This window comes from Lithobates pipiens, unplaced genomic scaffold (genome assembly GCF_037356315.1).
Source record: "Lithobates pipiens isolate NorthernLeopardFrog02 unplaced genomic scaffold, aLitPip1_a1.2 Scaffold_19, whole genome shotgun sequence".
In the NCBI taxonomy this organism is placed as follows: Eukaryota; Metazoa; Chordata; class Amphibia; order Anura; family Ranidae; genus Lithobates; species Lithobates pipiens.
This window is the reverse complement of record NW_027507764.1, coordinates 47,860,714-47,883,213: the sequence shown is the minus strand read 5'-3', so window position 1 is coordinate 47,883,213 and position 22,500 is coordinate 47,860,714. Positions and strand designations below refer to the sequence as shown.

The 22,500-nt window shown below is 46.7% G+C and overlaps 1 protein-coding gene across 1 annotated transcript in view; it reads left to right on the top strand.

Annotated features, from left to right (window-relative positions):
- Nucleotides 1-22,315, top strand: part of TMEM106B (transmembrane protein 106B) — a gene marked incomplete at its 3' end in the record, with an annotated part of 45,897 nt that extends 23,582 nt beyond the window's left edge. The window contains 2 exon segments of the mRNA XM_077493917.1: nucleotides 12,209-12,272; nucleotides 22,156-22,315. Of these exon segments, the coding sequence (XP_077350043.1) occupies nucleotides 12,209-12,272; nucleotides 22,156-22,315 (224 nt within the window).
- Nucleotides 22,316-22,500: the final 185 nt, after the last annotated feature.

The window sequence follows — 22,500 nt, the reverse complement described above, 5'->3', positions numbered from 1 at the left end:
CCTTTCCGTGCCTGTCTTTTGCAAATATCTCCTAAACCGTGTAGGTTTAAGAGATATTTCTTGCACCTACAGGTAAGCCTTAATCTAGGCTTACCTGTAGGTAAAAGTGGTCTGTAAGGATTTACAGCCGCTTTTTAAAAAAAAAAACCTGGTTGATCATGCCTGTTCCTGTGTGCTGACCACAGTAATCATGGCTGCTGATCCCTGATTACTGTCGTCAGTTAACGTGCTTCTGTCAGCCCGCTGCTCTCCTCTGCCCCTCCCTTTCTGCCTGTTGGCTCCTGGGTGTGTGTGAGCCATCTCCTCCAGTTCACACCATAGAAACGCAGTCCGGATGCGTTCTGGATGCTTTTCTGCATGCATGTTTTTGACGCGTTTTTGGTACGTTTTTGATGCAGTCCAGTGCATTTTTTTCCCCCCTTTTCTTCTTAACCTAAAATAGACATGTGCGTTCCAGTGCATTTTTGGTGCGTTTTGGTGCATTTTTGGCGCATTTACCATATTCCAGTGCAGAAAAAATGCAGCATGTACTATATATATATCTATATCTATAGATATAGATATATTTTTTTTTTTATGGAACTGACTGCACTGGTGTGAACTATGCCATTTAAAAACCATATAACCTACTATCTATGCATTTTTGATGCAGACAAAAAAAATGCACTGGACTGCATGTGGTGTGAACTGGCCCTAACTGTTTATTATTACTGCCAGCCCCTCTGCTAGGACAAAATGTACTACTCAGTGTCTTTTGTTTTTTATTTTTATTTTTAGTCCCATTGTTTCTATAAGAATTTTATCTAGGGGAAAAAAAAAAAGAAAAGGCATTAAATGGTTACATGGGACCAGAGGCCAAAAAATGATACATACAGTGGAGAAAATGAATTATTTGATCCGCTGCAGATTTTGTACGTTTGCCCACTTACAAAGAAATGAAGGGTCTATAATTTTTATCACAGGTCTATTTTATATGATAGAGACAAAATATCAACCAAAAACAAAATGCTATAAATTGAGTTGCCTTTCAGCGAGTAAACTAAGTATTTGATCCCCAAGCAAAACATGACTTATAACAAGGGAGAAACCCTTGTTGGCGAGCACAGAGGTGTAAGACGTTTCTTGTGGTTGGTTACCAGGTTTGCACACATCTCAGGAGGGATTGTGTTCCCTTTTTTTTTTTTTTTTTTTTTTTTTTTTTTTATACTACAGATCTTCTCTAAATCCTTAAGGTTCCTTGGCTATCACTTGGCAACTCTAAGTTTCATATAGGAAAATAAATTGCGCTAGACAAAAAAAACAAAAAATATATAAAATAAAATTAATCTATAAAGAAGGCAGCGGCAATAAGTGGGATACACACACCTAACAGCAATAAGGAAGTACAGAAAGCTGCGCCAACATACAAAAATTGTTATATACACCCACTACCCAAAATATAAAATATAAAAAAAATTTGTAATAAAATTATAAACAATTAATATATTTCTAAACTTATGAAAAATAATAACAGTCAATATGAATCCATATTCAATGAGTTCATGAAAAAAAGTCCATAGATAGTCGACACTTGCAATCCTATGTAAGAACACCACGGTGGTTACACACACTTGAAAATGCGCACACGTGCCCGTCACCTTATAGTGAGTGCGCTTACCAGATTAAGGCTTAATGGAAGCGTTGTAAATATGTCCTTAATGGCCTCAGGATACTCCTCCTCTTAATGGATCAGTACACGGTAATTAAAGAGGAAGTAAACCCTGATGGGTTTACTTCCTCTTTTTTTCCCTGCAAAGGTAAAGCATAATGGACTACTATGCATCGCATAGTAGCTCATTATGTGTCACTTACCTGACACAGGAGCCAGCGAAGTCGCCGCTGATCCCTGTAGTCCGCCGCGTCCATTTTGCTGGTGGCGTCTCGCAGCTCCGACCAATGACAGCGGCGCAACCGCGATGACGTCACTCCCGCGCATGCGCACGGGAGTCGCGCCTCGCAGCTCCGTTGCTGTCATACGGCGAAGCCGCGATGACGTCACTCCCGCGCATGCGCACGGGAGTCGACAAATTTGGCAAATCCATTCTTGGATTTGCCGCATTTAGTGCGCCTGCGCGCCGCTGTCTACGGCGCATGCGCCGTAGACAGCGGTGCCCATTTTCGGGCAAATATCTCCTAAACCATATAGGTTTAGGAGATATTGCTTGGACCTACAGGTAAGCCTTAATCTAGGCTTACCTATAGGTCCAAGTTGTTTGGAAGGGTTTACTTCCCTTTTAAGAGCAGTATTCATATGCACACGTCTTAATCCATGATCCCACAAATTGCTTGCAGGAGAGGGGGAGAGATGTCAATGTTCTGGATGCATTAGTAAGTGAGCCTGTCTCCCGGAGAAAGCCAACTGTCAGGGAATCCTTTGTTGACTGTCTGTTATGTGGGCCCATAAGTTTAGAAATATATTAATTATTTATAATTTTATTACAATTTTTTTTTTTATATTTTGGGTAGTGGGTGTATATAACAATTTTTGTATGTTGGCGCAGCTTTCTGTACTTCCTTAACTCTAAGTTTCAGCCCCCTCCATAAGGTCTGGAGACTGGCTAGTCCACTCCATGACCTTAATGTGCTTCATCTTGAGCCACTCCCTTGTTGCCTTGCCGGTATGTTTGGGTCATTGTTATGCTGAAAGACCCATCCATGACCCATCTTCAGTGTTCTGACTGAGGGAAGAAGGTTCTCATCCCAGATTTTACAATACATGGCTCCGTCCATTGGACCCCCCCATGTGGAAAAGTTGGCCTGTACCTTTTAGCAGAGAAACAGCCCCAAGCATCATGGTTCCACCTCCGTACTTGACTGTAGGGATGGTGTTCTTAAGGTCATAGTCAGCATTTTTCTTCCTCCCAAACGGTGAGTCCTCCTCCTCAAAAAGGCACATGTACAGTCATGCCAATCAACATCTAAATGATTCAGAGAAGGATTGGGAGAAAGTGCTGAGGTCAGATGAGACCAAAATTGAGCTCTTTGGGATTAACTCGACTCGCCGTGTTTGGAGGAAGAACAATTCTTGTTATGTCCCTAAGAACACCATCCCTACAGTCATGCATGGAGGTGGAAACATTATGTTTTGGGGCCCTTTCTCTACTAAAGGTACAGCTTTGCTACATTGAGGGGCCAATGGACGGAGCCATGTATTGTAAAATCTTGGATAAGAACCTTCTTCCCTCAGCCAGAACACTGAAGGTGTTTTTTTTCGTATGACAATGACCCAAAACATACCGCCAAGGTAACGATGAAGTGACCCAAAAAGAAGCACATTAAGGTCATGGAGTGGCCTAGTCAGTCTCCAGACCTTAATCCTATAGAAAATTTATGGAGGGAGCTGAAACTTCAAATTGCCAAGCGACAGCCAAGAAACCTTAAGGATTTAGAGAAGCTCAGTAAAGAAGAGTGGACCAAAATCCCTCCTGAGATGTGTGCAAACCTGGTCACCAACTACAAGAAACGTCTTACACCTCTGTGATCGCCAACAAGGGTTCTCCGCCAAGTACTAAGTCATGTTTTGCTTGGGGAACAAATACTTATTTCACTCACTGAACTGCAATTTAATTTATAGCATTTGTTTTATGTTTTTCTGGATTTTTGGTTGATATTCTGTCTCTATCATATAAAATACACCTATGATAAAAACTATAAACCCTTCATTTATTTGTAAGTGGGCAAACGTACAAAATCTGCAGGGGATCAAATCATTTCCCCCCCCCACTGTATGTGTGATAACAACGCTTAACAATACTAACGGTATGTAGGGACAAAATACAATTGTTGGCGAGTTTTGTAACGGCTGCGTCCTTAGTTCAGAAATAATGCTTAAAGTGATACTAAAGCCTCGTGTTTTTATTTATTTTTATTTCTTTAAATAACAAACATGTTCTACTTACCTGCTCTGTGCGGTTGGTTTTGCACAGAGCAGCCAAGATCCTCCTTTTTCCCGGGTCTTACGTTGGCGCTTCTGGTTCCTCTCTCCTGCCAGGTGCCCCCACAACAAGCAGCTTGCTATGGGGGCACTCAAGCAGACGTGCTCCTGAGCCGTGGCTCTGTGTGTCCATTCACGCATGGAGTCGTGGCTTGGCTCCCCCCCCCCCCCCCCCAATCTCCTGACTGGCTGCCAAAAGCCAATCAGGAGTGTGAGTTCCCGGGAGTCAAGGCTCTCGTGGACATCGCTGGATCAAAGGGGGGCTCATGTAAGTATTAGGGGGGGCTGCTGCACACAGAAGTTTTTTTTTTTTTTCTACCTTAATGCATGAAGGTAAAATACCTTGTGCCTTTACAACCACTTTAACCACTTTAACCACTTCAATACCGCCCATTGTCATATGACATCCGTAGATGGGATCTCCCATCCTGGGCGGGCGTCACATGACGTCCTGGGCATCCTGGCTATCTGGGGGGCGCGCACGCCCCCTGCGCTTCACTCTGGACCCAATGCAAGTGCCCAACAGCCACGTTGTCTACCAGGCACCCACGATTGCCCGTTAACCGAGCAGGACGTAAACACACAGATCCACATCCTGTCAGAGAAGAGGAGACCGATGATGTGATCTGAGTACAGAGGAACACCGATCGGTCTCCTCCCCTCGTGAGTCACCTCCCACTACAGTTAGAATCATTCCTTAGGACACACAGTTAACCCTTTGATTGCCCCCTAGTGTTAACCCCTTCCCTGCCAGTGACATTTATACAGTAATCAATATATTTTTATAACATGGATCGCTGTATAAATGCCAATGGTCCCAAAATGGTGTCAAAAGTGTCCGATGTGTCCGCCGCAATATCGCAGTCACGATAAAAAAATCGCAGATCGCCGTTATTACTAGCAAAAAAAATAATATGCCTTAAAACTATCCCCTATTTTGTAGACGCTATAACATTTGCACAAACCAATAAATATACGCATATTACGTTTTGATAAAAAAAAAAAAGTATGTAGAAGAATACATATCGGCCTAACCTGAGGAATTATTATATATTTTTTTATATCTATTTTTTTAATTTGTGATTTGTGATGTTTTTTTTCAAACTTATCGCACTTCTTTTGTTTATAGCCCAAAAAATAAAAACCGCAGAGGTGATCAAATACCACCAAAAGAAAGTTCTATTTGTGGGGAAAAAATGATAAAAATGTAATTTTGTATATAGCGTCTCATGACTGCGCAATTGTCATTAAAAATATGACAGTGCTGAAAACTGAACATTGACTTGGGCAGGAAGGGGGTGAAAATGCCCGGTATTGAAGTGGTTAAACCTGAAATTCAAATCTACATTTTTAGATAAAACCTTTCCATTTTCATGGTTTACCTTCTGCTAGACCCAATGATATCATCACTGGGTCCCTGTGCTTCTCTTTGGATGGTGGGAGGGGCTGTACGTTGCTTTACATGTGTGATTCTGAGCCGTCATGGTTGAAATCGAATAAATGAAAGGGATGGGCTACAGACAATCGTGGTGGGGAAGAAAGAGCTAGATGATGCTAAATGTCCTCCAGCCAGGAAAGAAGGCGGGCTCTGTTGGACTTGCTGCAGCTTTTAATGCACATTGTGAGAAGCTCACAGTGTGCAGCGATATCAGAGTAAGTCATTTTGGCCAGGAGATGAGCCGGTACAACTGTGCAAGACTGAAGGGAAGGCTGGAAGTCAGATTTAATAAAGAGAACCGGTCACCAGTCTCAGTGCTGGCCCTACACATCAATATTTACCGGCTTTGGAACCACAAAAACGACCAAACAGCGCAAGGCCACCTACTGCCAACAATTTTATCATTCCATTCCATTGGTGGTGGTAGGTCATTTCAGCCTATTTGGATGTTTGTGTTTTTGAAAGCCAGCTGAAAATATTTTAAAGCAGGGGTAGGCAACCGTTCAGGGGTGGAGATTTGCCTGAACCACCTAAAAGAGATCAACGATCACCGGGGATCGGTGCCCTTATTTTTTTTTTAAGAAATTTGACTAAAAAGGCCTAACTAAATAGTAGGGAAAACGTAGAAACGTATAATAAAACAAATGTCACTATAAAAATATGAACTTGGCTCATCTTACAAGAGGTTGGTGTCATTAGGGAAGTGGCTGGTGTCAGTCGTTTCTATTTTTATCTTATCTATTTATTTTTTTAATTCGTACAACTTTTTCAAATGAAGTTTTACAATATTTTAGGAGCCCTGTTGGGGGGGGGGGGGGGGGGGGCTTTGGTGAAATAACAGGGGTCTAAACAGACCCCTGATGTCTCAATTTCAAGATAGAGAAAGGGACTGAGGGCAGAATCCCCAGCCCCTCTTTCTGCAGACTCAACTGCAAGTGGCTGGAGATTCGGATTTTACTACCCCCACCATATCCTGGTGCTCTAAGGCTGCTGCCTAAGCAGCCTTATGCTGACACTGACCCTGTCCATAGTAGTGTCCTCTGTTGTCCTCCCACCCCCCCCCCCCCCCCCCCACGCAGCAATGACATCTCACATCACCCTTCCCCACAGTAGTGTCCTCTGGCCCTCTGCTCCCTCCCATAGCAGTGTCCTCTGCCCCCTTCACATCGCCCCTCACCACAGTAGTATCTTCTCTCCCTCTGCCCCCTCCCCTAGCAGTGTCCTCTGCCCCCTTCACATTACACCCCCCCCCCCCCCCCCAGTAGTGTCTTCTGCCCCCTTATAGCAGTGTTCTCTGCCCCCTTCACATAACCCCTCTCCCCACAGTAGTGTCCTCTGGCCCTCTGCCCCATTCCCCCTCGCCCCCATCCCCATAGCAACATCCTCTTCTCCTTTGACATCCCACCCCACACAATAGTGCCCTCTGCCACCCATAGCAATGTCCTCTGCTCCTTTGACATCCCCCCCCCCCCCACATTATTGCCCTCTGCCCCCCATCCCATAGCAATGTGCTCTGCCCCCTTCACATTATCTCCCCCCCTGTAGTGTCTTCTGCCCCCTACCCCCCATAATGGTGTAATTTGCCCTCTTTACCTCACCCCCCTTCCCACACACACATATACATACAGTAGTAAAAAAAAACAAAAAAAACTGCTTGATTCTCCTAACTACATAGGTATACACAGGAGCCTGCACATCTCTGGGCAGGGGGCGGGGCCATGAGCTGCCGGCGTTAACTTTCTATAATACCAAGCTGGTGATTAGTTGCTAGCACTGTCCCTTGTTCTGGCAACCAATCATCTGCTGGTTAACTTCAAAATGAACTTCGCCAGCTCCTGCCGTCCATTGCCTATCCAAAGATGTGTAGTCTCCTGTGAGGAAGGACGTGCGAGGAGGCTGGGGGAAGGACTGGTGCTAAAGTAGCAGAGGCCAGCAAAGCGGAGAAGTGTTCCCGATCCACCTGACAACCGCTTGCGATCTACAGGTCCACCGGGATCAACAGATTGCCGAACCCCCGGTTTAAAGCATTATTAAACCCAAAAGCAAACCTTTATTATATTGTTTTTTAAAAGACTAGGCTGTCCTGCAGATGTAGAAGTTGGAGGGTTGAGACAAACCATTTGCCACTGTTTTGAGTTGTCTGGAGTTTGGTTTTAACATATAAAATAGTGCCCACGTAAAAGTTGCATGCTTAGGAAGTGTGGTCACTTGGGTTAAAGATACTCTGCCTCTGCAAAGCCCGTTCACCTGTGTCTAATAGCCGACCTAGAGTCGCATTGAAAGCAGCGTGCTGGGAAGAGCCGATATGATTGGTGGCCAGTGGGGAGAAGGCTCCTTACATTGTTGGCCAATGGGAAGAAGGCTTCTTACGTTGGTGGCCAGTGGGGAGAAGGCCCCTTACGTCGGTGGCCAGTGGGGAGAAGGCCCCTTACGTCGGTGGCCAGTGGGGAGAAGGCCCCTTACGTCGGTGGCCAGTGGGGAGAAGGCCCCTTACGTCGGTGGCCAGTGGGGAGAAGGCCCCTTACGTCGGTGGCCAGTGGGGAGAAGGCCCCTTACGTCGGTGGCCAGTGGGGAGAAGGCCCCTTACGTCGGTGGCCAGTGGGGAGAAGGCCCCTTACGTCGGTGGCCAGTGGGGAGAAGGCTCCTGAACATTGGTGGCCAGTGGGGAGAAGGCCCCTTACGTCGGTGGCCAGTGGGGAGAAGGCCCCTTACGTCGGTGGCCAGTGGGGAGAAGGCCCCTTACGTCGGTGGCCAGTGGGGAGAAGGCCCCTTACGTCGGTGGCCAGTGGGGAGAAGGCCCCTTACGTCGGTGGCCAGTGGGGAGAAGGCCCCTTACGTCGGTGGCCAGTGGGGAGAAGGCCCCTTACGTCGGTGGCCAGTGGGGAGAAGGTCCCTTACGTCGGGGCCCAGTGGGGAGAAGGCCCCTTACGTCGGGGCCCAGTGGGGAGAAGGCCCCTTACGTCGGGGCCCAGTGGGGAGAAGGCCCCTTACGTCGGGGCCCAGTGGGGAGAAGGCCCCTTACGTCGGGGCCCAGTGGGGAGAAGGCCCCTTACGTCGGTGGCCAGTGGGGAGAAGGCCCCTTACGTCGGTGGCCAGTGGGGAGAAGGCCCCTTACGTTGGTGGCCAGTGGGGAGAAGGCCCCTTACGTCGGTGGCCAGTGGGGAGAAGGCTCCTGAACATTGGTGGCCAGTGGGACATTCTGGCACATGTCTTATTACACAGGCACATGAATGGTCAGTCATTGTTTATTTGCATTAGTGTAAATGTTGCAATCTTTGCTAATGTAATGTAATAATGCAGGTTATATTTCGGGCTCATTGTCTTGGGAATCCTTCAAGCACTAATGGTTGGCTGGTTGATAGTTCCCGTCCCCTCCCTGTAGAATGGATGACTCAATACTATGTGGTCGTTGACACCGGGGATATGCAGACATAACTAAACTGAGATCAAAGTTTACCTAGAGGATTCCCACAATCTCCTGTTTATCCCTCTCACGGGTTCCAAACACTCCAAAAAGAAAAACACCAAGTAGATTATTAATTTGTATCCAATGTAATTGGGGCACTTTGATCAGTCTCTGTCCTGCCTAACCTGCTAAAGTTTGTTTGCCTATACGATGCATGTGATAACGGATGCCTTGCGGTACAATAAAATAAAGCAAAAGCATTTAGACGTGAGATCAGTGCGATAACACCAATGAACAATTATGTTTTTATGAGATGGGTTTATTAAAGCCTATGATTAGTAAAAAATAAAAGTTAGCACAAGGGACATGACTTACTATCCATCCAATGTGCCCTATGCACTGCAGGTTCCTTCACTAGTTAAAATCTTCCTCAGATCAGCCCCCCTATCATTCATCCACCTGCCCACCATTCATACATCACGTTTTATTCATAGCTGTAGTACAACTTCTGTGAATAGAAGAGGGGGGCAGAAATGGTGGGCATAGTTGGCAATCTTGTAGAGGGCATATGGCAGGTCACTTAACTCTGGTAACCCCGGCCGCACTGCGAGATTATGGTGACTGGGGGTTAACAAAATCAAGGGACCTACCATATGCACTCATCAAGTGTGCCCACTATGCCCCCCCCCCCACCATTCATAGAAGTTGTACTACAGCTGCAATGAATGAAACTTTATGGAGGACAGGTGGAAGAATGAAAGGTTTGCCTCCTCCATTTTATAGATCACATTTCATTCATAGAAGCTGGATTACAACTTCAGTGAATGGAAGGTTGGGGGGCGAAAAGGGCAGGCGCAGGTGACACTCTTGATGAGTGCATATGGCAGATTAACCACTGTCACACTGGAAGATTAACTGAGACAAGGGACCTGCCATATGCTTTCATGAAGAGTGTCAACTGTGCCTGCCCTTTCTGCCCATTCCTCCATTCATCAAAGTTGTACTACAGCTTCTATGATTGAAATGTGGTCAATGAAGGGAGGAGGTGGACCTTTCATTCATCTGCCTCTCCTCCATTCATAGATCAAGTTTCATTGATATGTAGCACCCTCTACCAATAGGTAGGTGCTATTATGTTTTTTTTTTTTTTTTACTAGGGATTGTCAGAACAGGCAAATTTAGGCAGGCCTATGCTGAAATCTAGGCCTGACTGTTTTGATCTGGGGGCTGGGAGTGGTCAGAGTAGCGGTGGGTGTAACCACCTGTTCTCTAGTTCTGGGGCGCCTCCCATGCTTCCAAGGAGAAGATTCTGGAAGAGGGGCTGGGCTTGGAACTGGAGTGGCAGGCAGCTCATGTGGGAGCCCTGACTAATCCCCAATTGGTATTGGCAGGGGGCGGGCCTCCGATATAAGCTGAGGTGATATGCCACTGGGGGAGAGAAGTCGTGTGAGTGAAGCGAGGAATGGAATGCTAAGCAGCAGCAGGAAGACACCCCAATCTGGAGAGAGTGTACTGCTCGCAGGAGTAGGCCCAGGGAGAGCTGCGAAGGAACTTCGCCTCTACGAGGTCATTGGCAATGTCTTTACCACCACACAGTCGGTGGCAGGGAACTCCTGGAGCAAATGGGTAGGTGAAGCTGTCGGAATGCATGGTCCGGTCAAGTTCCTCATCAAGGACTCGGGACTGAGGAAGGCCGGTGAGTGTTACCACAGTGAGGGCTGGATGTGTCAGGAAGTCTGTGAGGGAACTTTTGCTTCTACGCGGCCATTAGCAGAGTCTTCATGATGAGGAGTCCTGGATCCGAGGAGAGACTGTGAGGATTTGTGTCAAATCGATGTGGCCTGAGGGCACAGGATTTGAAAGTTGGGCTGGCTGGGAACAATAGTCCACCATCCAAAGACATGCTTTTAAATTACTAGGTCTCCAGAGAGAGGTGCTGCAGGCCTCAGGCCTAGTAGCGGCGAGCAACCAGAGCCTGTTTAGGGGCTTATTCAGTGTTGGTCCCTATTACTCAAGAGCAGCAGATGTGACGTGACTTTAACTCGGTAACTACAAGTCTTAGCAGGAGGAGAAAGAGTTCCAAGACCATCATATTTGATGTCTTCAGCCTTCACACGGTCATGGATGGGGAATTCTTAGAAGGAATAGTCTGCGGAAGTTGAGCAGAGGAGGAGCAACAGTCTGCATGGAGAGGCAGGAGGAGATTCATACTCAGTTTAAATGCACATCTAATCTTCTGGCTCTAACTTTATGCTATTTTGCTTCAATCATAAACTCTTATGGCATTGATATGTTCTATGGGCATGTCATATCCCTATTCCCTATCCAAGTTGTACCCCCCCCCCCCCAATAAAACAACAAAACCAGCAACAAAAAATGTTCAGTGTCTGGAAGTGATGCATGAAGTCTGGCAGCGGGGTGAATTGGTGGATTGTTACTAGCGGCAACTACATTACTACAGATCTAAGCTATAGTAGAGCTTCTTTAAAGTGGTTTTGTACAGAAAATTTCAAGTTCATCTTATCCAAATCGCTTTGCAGTTATGAGCATTGAAGTAAAATAATATGCAGTGTTTACCTTGTATTTGTAATGTTTATATCAACTTCCGGGCTCTCCTCCCGTGGGAGTAGGCGTGTTTATCGGCTTCGCAATGGTCCCTGGGAACTTTTTTAGCTATTTCCCAAGAATCCGCGGGGGACACAGTCTTGCCGAAATCTCGTGAGATTTCGGAAGGAGGACGCCGGTCACGTGACGTGACGTCTTCTGTTACTTTCGTTGCCATCACAACAGGGCGGGAACTTCCGAGGACGCCGCCCGTTGCGATGGCAACCAGAATCTTTTACAGCGCTGCTCACTGCTATCAATGAGCATGCGCGAGATGGAGCGGTGGATGCTGGGAGCACAGCGTCATCGCATCCAGGAAGTAAATGCTTGTGGGCTTCAAACGCCCACAGTGAAAATGGAAACCGCCGGACTGCATTTTTAAAAGTTATCCTTAGAAATGAAATCGTCACGCCGGGGGGTTAAAAAGACGCCGATCGTGACTACAAAGACACCTTAGGAATCGCCCACCAGTGACACAGGTTAAAAAAAAAAAAAAAACTGCAGCGGAATCCCGCTTTAAATGGAGGCAGATGGGGTAGCTATAGCTGGACACTCTTGATTCATTTGACAGGTAAATGACTGGAAGATTATTGGGGTGGGGGGTAATCAAAGGAGGAAATTTTCTACTAAAGCAGGAGCCATCAGCACAAGGGACACATTACACTTATAGTAAGTAACCTCCCTTGTGCTGATTTATTTTAATTAAACTTGAGCTCGGGCTTGGCCTTACCTTTTTTATTAATGTTTTTTCTTTTATTACATTTTCTAACCATTTCTTTTACCCTAGGTCGTGAAAATCAGCTGGTGGCTTTGATACCGTACAGCGACCAGAGGCTGCGTCCGAGAAGAACGTAAGTAAAGCCAGTTGGGACAAATCTAAAATATCAGTTTGGAGTTTGAAAAGGCCTCATGGTGACATCGTTGCTGGTGAAGAAGGATGCTGATCATCATCTCCACATGTAGTTTTAGTCTATTTCTGTGTCCTTCAACCGAGTACAACCACCTCTCACATCAGTCGAAATTCAAAGTGTAAAATCTAATATAAGGATGAGGTCTTTTTTTAAAACCATCCAATACTTGATCCCCAATTCCCCTGGATTGCACAATCCTCTGCAGATCAGAGAGAATCAGAAAATAGGGGAATTTATTTGTTCTTTATGTTTGCTGATCTCTTAACCCCACCACAGTCCTACAGATGGGACCAGTTTGGTTGGATGCTGATTAGCCCACCACAATGTGTTTAGATGAGAACTGGAAACCCAGCCAAACACTGACCAAACAGATAACCCTAAATATGGAGTTTCTTGTCGAAATTGAACCCAGAACCCCAGAGGTGCAAGGCAAGAGTGCTAATCAAAAGCCAGTTTGTATGAAGCCTTAAAGCCCAATTAAGCATTTCCAGCTAAGTACGTTCCAGGTGCACTAAAACAATAGGTGTGCAAAGTATTACAGTTTGTTTTTATTTAAAAAAACAGCCACAGCCCAAGCAGAAAAGCCTATCATTTGCCAGCATGCTGCTCTTTTTTTTGGAAGCAGCCGTTTCTTTGCAGAGGTCTGCATAACCCCTGCTGAGTCAGAGGCAGAACTTTCCAAACATCTGTTTAAATCCCAACCAGGACACCATCTGCATGGAGTTTGTGTATTCTCTTTGTTCTACCATGGCTTTTTTCCCTAGAATTATGGTTTCCTGCTTGTGCTTGTGAGGGTTTCCTCCGGCACCCTGGCATCCTCCATGTGCATTTGTGCATTTCTTCCGGGTACTCCAATTTTATTGTGTGGATTTCCTCATTGTTCTCCTCTTTGTGCTTTGCATTGGTTCCTCCCTGTGCATTCATGAATTTCCTCAGGGTTATCCAGTTTCCGAGCATTGATTTCATCCCTTATTTTCTCATTGTGTTTGCTTTGGTTTCCTCCCTGTGCATCAATGGGTTCTCTGGGTTCCTTGCATGGCTTTCATCCCTGGTTTCCTCCCTGTGCATCCGTGGATTTCCTCTGGGTACCCTGGTTTCCTCCCTGCGCTTGTGTGGAATTCATCCAGTTACTCTGGTTTTCTCCCTGTGCTTGCATCCCTGGGTACTATGATTTTCTTCCTGTGTGTTTCCTCTGTGCACTATGATTTCCTACCCTGGCTTCCTCCTTGTCCTTGCGTGGATTTCCTCCAGGTATTCTGATTCCTTGCATGTATTTCATCCCTGGTTTTCTCCATGTGCTTGCTTTGGTTTTCTGCAGGTTCCCTGGTTTTCTCCCTGTGCTTGCGTTTATTTACTCTTGGTTGTCTGCGTTCCTTGCATTAATGTCATCCCTGGTTTTCTCACTGTGTGCTTGTGTGGATTTCCTCCAGTTATGCTGGCTTCCTCTCTGGGTATTCTGGTTTTCTCACTGTGTGCTTGCGTGGGTTTCCCAAGGGTTATCTGATTTCATGGATTGCATGGATTTCATCACTAGTTTTCTCCTTGTGCTTGTGTGGGTTTCCTCTGGTACCCTGCTTTACTCCCTATGCTTTTGTGGAATTGCTCCGGTTACCCTGGCTTTCCTCCTGTGCTTGTGTGGGATTGCCCTGGGTACCCTGGATTACTCCTTGTGCTTGTGTAGAATTTTTCCGGGTACCATGGATTTCTCCCTGTGCTTGTGGGGAATTCCTCCGAGTACCCTGGCTTTCCTCTTGTGTGGGATTGCCCTGGGTACCCTGGATTACTCCCTGTGCTTGTGTGGATTCCCTCTGGGTACCCTGGATTACTCCCTGTGCTTGTGTGGATTCCCTTTGGGTACCATGGATTTCTCCCTGTGCTTGTGTGGATTCCCTCTGGGTACCATGGATTTCTCCCTGTGCTTGCGTAGAATTTGTCCGGGTACCATGGATTTCTCCCTGTGCTTGTGTGGATTCCCTCTGGGTACCATGGATTTCTCCCTGTGCTTGTGTGGAATTCCTCCGGGTATGCTGTATTCCTCCCTGTGCTTGCATGGAATTCGTCTAGGTACCCTGGCTTTCTTCCTGTGCTTGTGTGGAGATACCCTGGTTTCCTTGTGTGTATTTCCTCTGGACAATCCCGAATTTTCTCCCCCCCCCTTTTTTTTTTTTTTTGTATTACCTCTGTACATTCCCGTTATTCCTCCAGCATGCTAGTAGGTAATTGGCTTCTGTCTAAATTGGCCCTAGTATGTGAGCACAGAGACTGATGTTAATGTACAGAATGTAAAGCACTGGATAAACTGTCGACTCTCTATAAATACCTATAAGACAAATAAATTAATATTGCAGAGATGTTGTGCATTTTTTTTTATTTTTTAAAGGTCCAGACATACACTTTTTAATATTTCTAGATAGTTTAATTTTTCCATCTAATGGTAGAAATGTTCAGTGGTTTCCAGCAATGTCTCTGATCCGTTCGATCGCTTTGTGTTTCTGCTTTCTAGTGTTTCTGAACACAATCGTTATCATAGGAACCTCTTCTACAGCAAATGCAACTTTGTGGTTACCCACTAGTGGGTTAAAAGATGACTTCTGCTGGGACTATTTTGGGCTGTTTACACATGTCAGCAATTTAAAACCCAACCGTGGGGACAATAAACTTTATTACACATTTAAAGCAGGAACTTTGGTCCTGTTTTAAAAATGGAAACGTCAGCAGCTACAAATCCCTGCAGCTGCTGGCTTTTAACAAAAACAAAAAAAAAAAAAAAACCAATTACCAGCCCAGGAGTCCAGCGCTGTCTGCACTGGACCCAATCCTTCGCCGGGCTTTGGATCCCCAGCACCGCCATCTTGGATGTGGGACTCTCTGTTACAAGTATCATTAAAGGGAAGAGCTTATGATGTCAGCAACCTGGCACAGGAAGAAACATCATTATTTTTTCTTTTCTTGTAATCTCTTTTAAACCCTAACCACCTGACATCCGTGCTATGGCCGAATGACGACCTTCCCTGCGCGTGCTGTGATCACCGGTCCTGGCCCCTTACCATGTGATCAGCTGTCAGCCAATGACAGATGATCAAAAAAAAGCTTGGTGATCGCTTTTTTTTTTTTTTTTTTTTCTCCTCTCGCTGACAGCGGAGGAGAAAAAAAAAAAAGCAGATCACCGGCTCACCTTAAAGAGACATCAGTCCCGAAAAGGACTCATAATTGCACCCTGAAAGTGCCCACAAGTGCCACCTATCTATTCCCACAAGTGCCACCTATCTATTCCCACCTATCTATTCCCACAAGTGCCACCTATCTATTGCCACCTATCTATTCCCACCAGTGGTGCCAATTAGTGCCACATAGAAGTGCTGCCTATCAGTGCCCATCACTGCCACCCATCGATGCCCATCAGTGCCGCCTCATCAGCGTACATCAATGGTGGACAAAAATTACCCGTTTTAAAATATTATAACAAAATAATTGTTTTTTTGTTTGTTTTGTTTTTTATTCTGCCTTTTTTAAAAAAAATTTTTACAAAAAATAAAAATCACACAGGTGAACAAATACCACCAAAAGAAAGCTCTATTTGGGGGAAAAAAATCATAAAAATGTAATTTGGGTACAGTGTTGGAAGTGTTATATGACCGCGCAATTGTCATTCAAAGTGCATCAGCGCTGAAAGCTGTAAATTGGTCTGGATAGGAGGGGGGGTTTAGTTGCCCAGTAAGCAAATGATTAAACTAACCCTTTAATTTACCCTTATCAGCCCTTAAATAACTCCTTCTTTCCTGTCTCACCTTAATGTGCACCATTGTCTAACCTATAGAGGTCTGTGCCAGACCATCCCTGACCCACCACTAAACTGGTCATGCTGAATGATGTTACAGGCAGCATAACGTTCTCCACGGCTTCTCCGGACCCTTTCCCGTCTGTCACATGTCCTCAGGATGAACATTCTATCAACTTTGAAAAGCACAGGACATCGGTGGTGGAGCTGCCAATTCTGGTGTTCAACGGCAAATGCCAATTGAGCTTCACGGTGCTTGGTAGTGAGCACAGGGCCCACTAGAGGACATTGGCCCTCAGACCACCCTCGTGAAGACTGTTTCTGATTGGTCAGAGACATTCACACCAGGGGCCTGCTGGAGGTCATTTTGTAGGGCTCTGGCAGTGCTCATCCTCTTTGCACAAAGGAGTAGATATCGGTCCCGCTGATGGGTTAAGGACCTTCTACATCCCCTTCTTGCTCTCGTAGAGTAACTGCCTGTATCCTGGAATCTTCTCCATACTCTTGAGACTGTTGGGAGACACAGCAAACCTTCTGGCAATAGCACATATTGATGTGCCATCCTAGAGGAGCTGGACTGCCTGTACAACCTCTATGGGGGGCAGGTATCACCTCATGTTACCAGTAGTGACACCGACCCTTGTCATATGCAAAACTAGTGAAAAACAGTCAGAAAATATGAGTAGGGGAAAAAATGTCAGTGGCCTCCACCTGTAAAACCATTCCTGTTTTGGAGGCCGTCTCATTGTTGTCCATCTAGTGGATCTGTTGTTCATTTCATTAACACCAAAGCAGCCAAAACTGATTAACAACCCTCTCTGCTACTCAACTGACCAGATCCTGTCCCAGGAGTTTAATTGACTTGATGCTATACTTTGATTAAAAAGTGTTCCTTTCATTTTTTTGAGCATATATAATCTGTGTGTGTGTGTGTGTGTGTGTGTGTGTACACTCACCAGCCACTTGATTAGGTACACCTTACTTATACTGTATTGGACCCCCTTTTACCTTCAGAACTGCCTTGACCGCTTGCCGACCGGCTCCTGTACTTGTACATCGGCAGAATGGCACGGCTGGGCAATTGTATGGGTACGTTACTTTGAATTTCCCGCCGTCCACCCCGCGCGCCTGCCGCAAGCTCCGTGACCGTGCCACGGGACCCGCAGACTCGATGTCCACCTGATGATTGCGATCGTGTCACGGAGCTGAAGAACGGGGAGATGCCGATGTAAACACAGCATCTCCCCGTTCTGCCTAGTGACAGGACACCGATCGTCGGCTCCCTGTCATCGGGAGCAGCGATTCTGTCAACTCTGTCCTCAGGGCCCACTAACAGGACAGGTTTGCAAGATAATTGAAATACATCCCAGGTGATATCATTTGCTGCTCAGTGATTGCAGTATTCTAGTCTGCATCTCCCCCAAGGTAATACATAAAACCTGGCCTGTTAGTGGGCCCTGAGGACAGAGTTGATGACCACTGCTCTATTGGATGAGATCTGGTGAGTGTGGAGGCCATTGGAGGACAGTGACCTCATTGTCCAGTGGTGAGATGATTGGAGCTTTGTGAGATGGTGCATTATCCTGCTGGAAGGAGCCATCAGAAGATGGGGACACTGTAGTCATAAAGGGATGGACATGGTCAGCAACAATACTCAGGTAGATTGTGGAGTATGAATGATGCTCAATTGGTACTAAGGGGCCCAAAGTGTGCCAAGAAAATATCCCCCCCCCCCACCATTACACCACCACCAGCCTGAACCGGTGATACAAGGCAGGATGGATCCATGCTGTCAGGTTGTTTGCGCCAAATTATGACCCGACCATCTGAATGTCGCAGCTGAAATTGAGACTCATCAGACCAGGCAACGTTTTTCCAATCTTCTATTGTCCGTTTTTTGGTGGTCCTGTGTGAATTGTAGCCTCAGTTTCCTATTCTTAGCTGACAGGTGTGGTCTTCTGCTGCTGTAGCCCATATGCTTCAAGGTTCAATGTGCTGTGCGTTCAGAGATGTTATTCTGCATACCTGGGATGTAACGAGTGTTTATTTGAGTTACCGTTCTATCATCTGCACCCAGTCTGCCCATTTTCCTCTGACATCAACCAGACATTTTCCTCCACACAACTGCCGCTCACTGGATATTTTCTCTTTTTCGGACCATTCTCTGTAAACCCGAGAAATGGTTGTGTGTGAAAATCCCAGTAGATCAGCAGTTTTTGAAATAGTCAGACCAGCCCGTCTGGAATCAACAATCATATCACATTCAAAGTCACTTAAATCCCCTTTCTTCCCCATTCTGATGCTCGTTTTGAACTTCAGCAAGTCTCCTTCACTACGTCTAGATGCCTAAATGCATTGAGTTACTGCCATGTGAATGGCTGGTTAGCAATTTGTGTTACCGAGCCATTGAATGTGTTTACCTAATACAGTGGCCGGTGAGTGTATGTCTGTACAGTGGATATAAAATGTCAGGTTTTATCGATGTAAAAAAAAAAATGAGATGACAATCATTTCAGATTTTCAGAACTTTTCCACTTTTTAATGTGACCTATAAACTGTACAACTCAATTGAAAAAGAAACTGAAATCTTTTAGGGGGGGGGGAAGTAAAAATAAAAAAAGCAAAATAATGTGGTTGCATAAGTGTGCACACCTTCTTGTAACTGGGGATATAGCTGTGTTCACTCATGTTAAATAGGAGTCAGTACACACCTGCCATCATTTATAGAGGAAGTAAACCCTATTAAAAAAAAAAAAAAAAAATTAGAAAAAATAATCTGCAAGAAAAAGGCATAATGAGCTAGTATGCATAGCATACATCTTGAAACAGGGCCGTGTTAATAACATTATGGGCCCCTGGGCAAAGTAATGCTCTGGGGCCCCTACAATGGAGACAGTGCAGGTAAACGGACATCAAGTAGGTAGGAGGCGGACAAGCAGAGTTTCCCCTTTTGGGTGGAGCTCCACTTTATCTACATGAATAATCATTCTGTACAGCAAAGGAACGGTGCGAAAATACTACATACATAAAGTAACAAAGCTGTCCTGTGCATATAATATATCTGCTAGATTGATGCTTCCCCAGCAATATGGCCCCTCTACACCCCAGATATCCCCCCAGCACCCTGACCCCCTCTACACCCCAGATATCCCCCCAGCACCCTGACCCCCTCTACACCCCAGATATCCCCCCAGCACCCTGACCCCCTCTACACCCCAGAAATCCCCCCCAGCACTCTGACCCCTCTACACCCCAGATATCCCTCCAGCACTCTGACCCCTCTACACCCAAGATATCCCCCCCCCCAGCACTCTGATCCCTCTACACCCAAGATATCCCCCCCCCCCCCAGCACTCTGACCCCCTCTACACCCCAGATATCCCCCCAGCACCCTGACCCCCCTCTACACCCTAGATATCCCCCCAGCACCCTGACCCCCCTCTACACCCTAGATATCCCCCCAGCACTCTGACCTCTCTACACCCCAGATATCCCCCCAGCACTCCGACCCCTCTACACCCAAGATATCCCCCCCCAGCACTCTGACCCCCTCTACACCCCAGATATCCCCCCCAGCACCCTGACCCCCCTCTACACCCCAGATATCCCCCCAGCACTCTGACCCCCCTCTACACCCCAGATATCCCTCCAACACTCTGACCCCTCTACACCCAAGATATCCCCCCCAGCACTCTGATCCCTCTACACCCCAGATATCCCCCCCAGCACGCTGACCCTTCTACACCCCATATCTCCCCCCAGCACTCTGACCCCTCTACACACCAGATATCCCCCCCAGCACTCTGACCCCCTCTACACCCCAGATATCCCCCCCCAGCACTCTGTGATCCCTCTACACCCCAGATATCCCCCCCCAGCACTCTGTGATCCCTCTACACCCCAGATATCCCCCCCCAGCACTCTGTGATCCCTCTACACCCCATATATCCCCCCAGCACTCTGTGATCCCTCTACACCCCATATCTCCCCCCAGCACTCTGACCCCTCTACACACCAGATATCCCCCCCAGCACTCTGACCCCTCTACACCCCAGATATCCCCCCCCCAGCACTCTGTGATCCCTCTACACCCCAGATATCCTCCCCCCAGCACTCTGTGATCCCTCTACACCCCATATATCCCCCCAGCACTCTGTGATCCCTCTACACCCCATATATCCCCCCAGCACTCTGTGACCCCTCTACACCCCAGATATCCCCCCAGCACTCTGACCCTTCTACACCCCAGATAACCCCCCAGCACTCTGACCCCTCTACGCCCCAGATATTCCCCCAGCACTCTGATCCCCCCCCCCCTACACCCCAGATAACCCCCCAGAACTCTGATCCCTCTACACCCCAGATATCCCCCATCACTCTGACCCCTCTACGCCCCAAATATCCCCCCATCACTCTGATCCCTCTACACCCTCAATATACCCCCAGTACTGATACCATATACCATAAGATACCCCTTGTATTGTAACCTCCCACTACATCCCTGATACCCCTTACACTGTGGTCTCTCTACATCCCTGATACCTCTAGCAGTATAGCCACATAAGATACCCCATGCATTGATACCCCTTATACACCCCAGATCCCCCCTCAGCATTGTTTTCCCCCATATACCATTGATATCCTCCCCCAGAATCATTATTCCATCCATGTAGTACCCCGTTTTCCAGTGGAGATACAGTGCATATAACATTTTGGCTATGTGCCCACCTCCAGCACTGGACTCGCCTATACCAAAAAAGGAGGGACGAAGGAGGGAGCATCCCTCCAGGCATTCCAAGCCCTTCGGTGCGAACAGTGCTGGACAGCTGGGCTCACCATGACGCCATCCACAATGCTACTTTTGCAGATGGGCTCTCAGTGCTCCCACGCTGCAGCCTTTGAGTCCCGAGCATTCAAGCTGCATGGGGCGGGGTCAGAGCATCACTGGCACTCAGGCCTGCCCTTCCCTGCTGGCTGTGAAATAATAGGTATTGTTCTGTACAGCACAGCGCACCACTGCCAGCCTGCCTCCCCTGTGTATCCATCACTCTCAGTGCCATCATGGGGCCCCCAATTCCGGGGCAGCGTGGGCTCAAGGACCAGCTGCTTTGGGGAAGTGCAGGGGCCCCCCATGCAGCTGGGGCCCCTGGGCAGTGCCTAGGTATGCCCACTCATTAAGACAACCCTGTATTGATGAGGGTCCCTTCAGCACCCAAGGCCACCCTCCCCCCCCCCCCCCCCTCCCCCAGACTAGACTACCCTCAAAGGCCTCCAGCCTAATGCCCGGTACACACGATCAGGAAATCATACGAAAAATACAGAGTTTGGAGCGATCGTACAATAATCTGATCTTTAGGACAGAGCCTTCGAGAGCCGATCAGGACAGTTCATCCGATTTTATTATTTGATCATTCATGCACAAAAAATTTTGTACAATGCCAGATCGTACGATTTTCGGTTAACCAGTACAGATGATGTTCAAAATCGCAATACAAATGCATTAAAACACATGACATCACTGCTGAATTTTTATTCTGACGTACGCGGATTTTCGTGTCTTTAGTAAACTCATCAGATTCGATCTGAGATTAGCATACAAAAAAATGGACGATCATTCGTCCAATAATCTCCTCGTGTGTACCAGGCACTCCATCTGCAGCTTCCACCCAAACTCCACACTGTCCCCAGTTGACACAGAGTATTTAAGGGGGACTGCCCCCTGCCAACCCATCTGTTGGGGATTGGTCAAGGCCCTCAGATTACTCCAGGCAATGCCTTATCTCCTCCCATTCTTCTGGAAGTTTCTATTAAGTTCATTTTGGACAATTTCATGTTCCCAACTTTGTGGGAACAGTTTGGGGATGGCCCCTTCCTGTTCCCACATGACTGCACACCAGTGCACAAAGCAAGGTCCATACATGTTTCAGTGAATCATTTCCTTTGTAATGTTTAATCCTGTAACTTTGGTTGTGTGTATTTGTTTTCTCTTTTAAGTCACTTGCTAAATCATCGTTTTTTTTTTGTTTTTGTTTTTTCTTATAACAGAAAACAATATGTTTTTGCGTCCATCGCTGCATGTTTGCTGATTTCTGGCCTGGCCGTTTTTTTCCTTTTCCCGCGTTCCATCGACATCGAGTACGTTGGTGTTAAGGCAGTCTATGTGGCTTACGAAGAATCCACTAATACTGTTTTTCTCAACATCACGGTAAGTCAATGAAGTAAACCTTTCCTATGCACCTTTATCTATGGTAGGGGTTCTCAACCTTCTTAAGACCAGGGCCTGGTAAATTCTTCCAAAACCTTCCATACAATGTCACAGACTTTGGGCTGCAGAAGAATCATTCCCTGGAGAACTCTGTGTTTTAGGGTGTTCTTAAAGTGGTTTTAAAC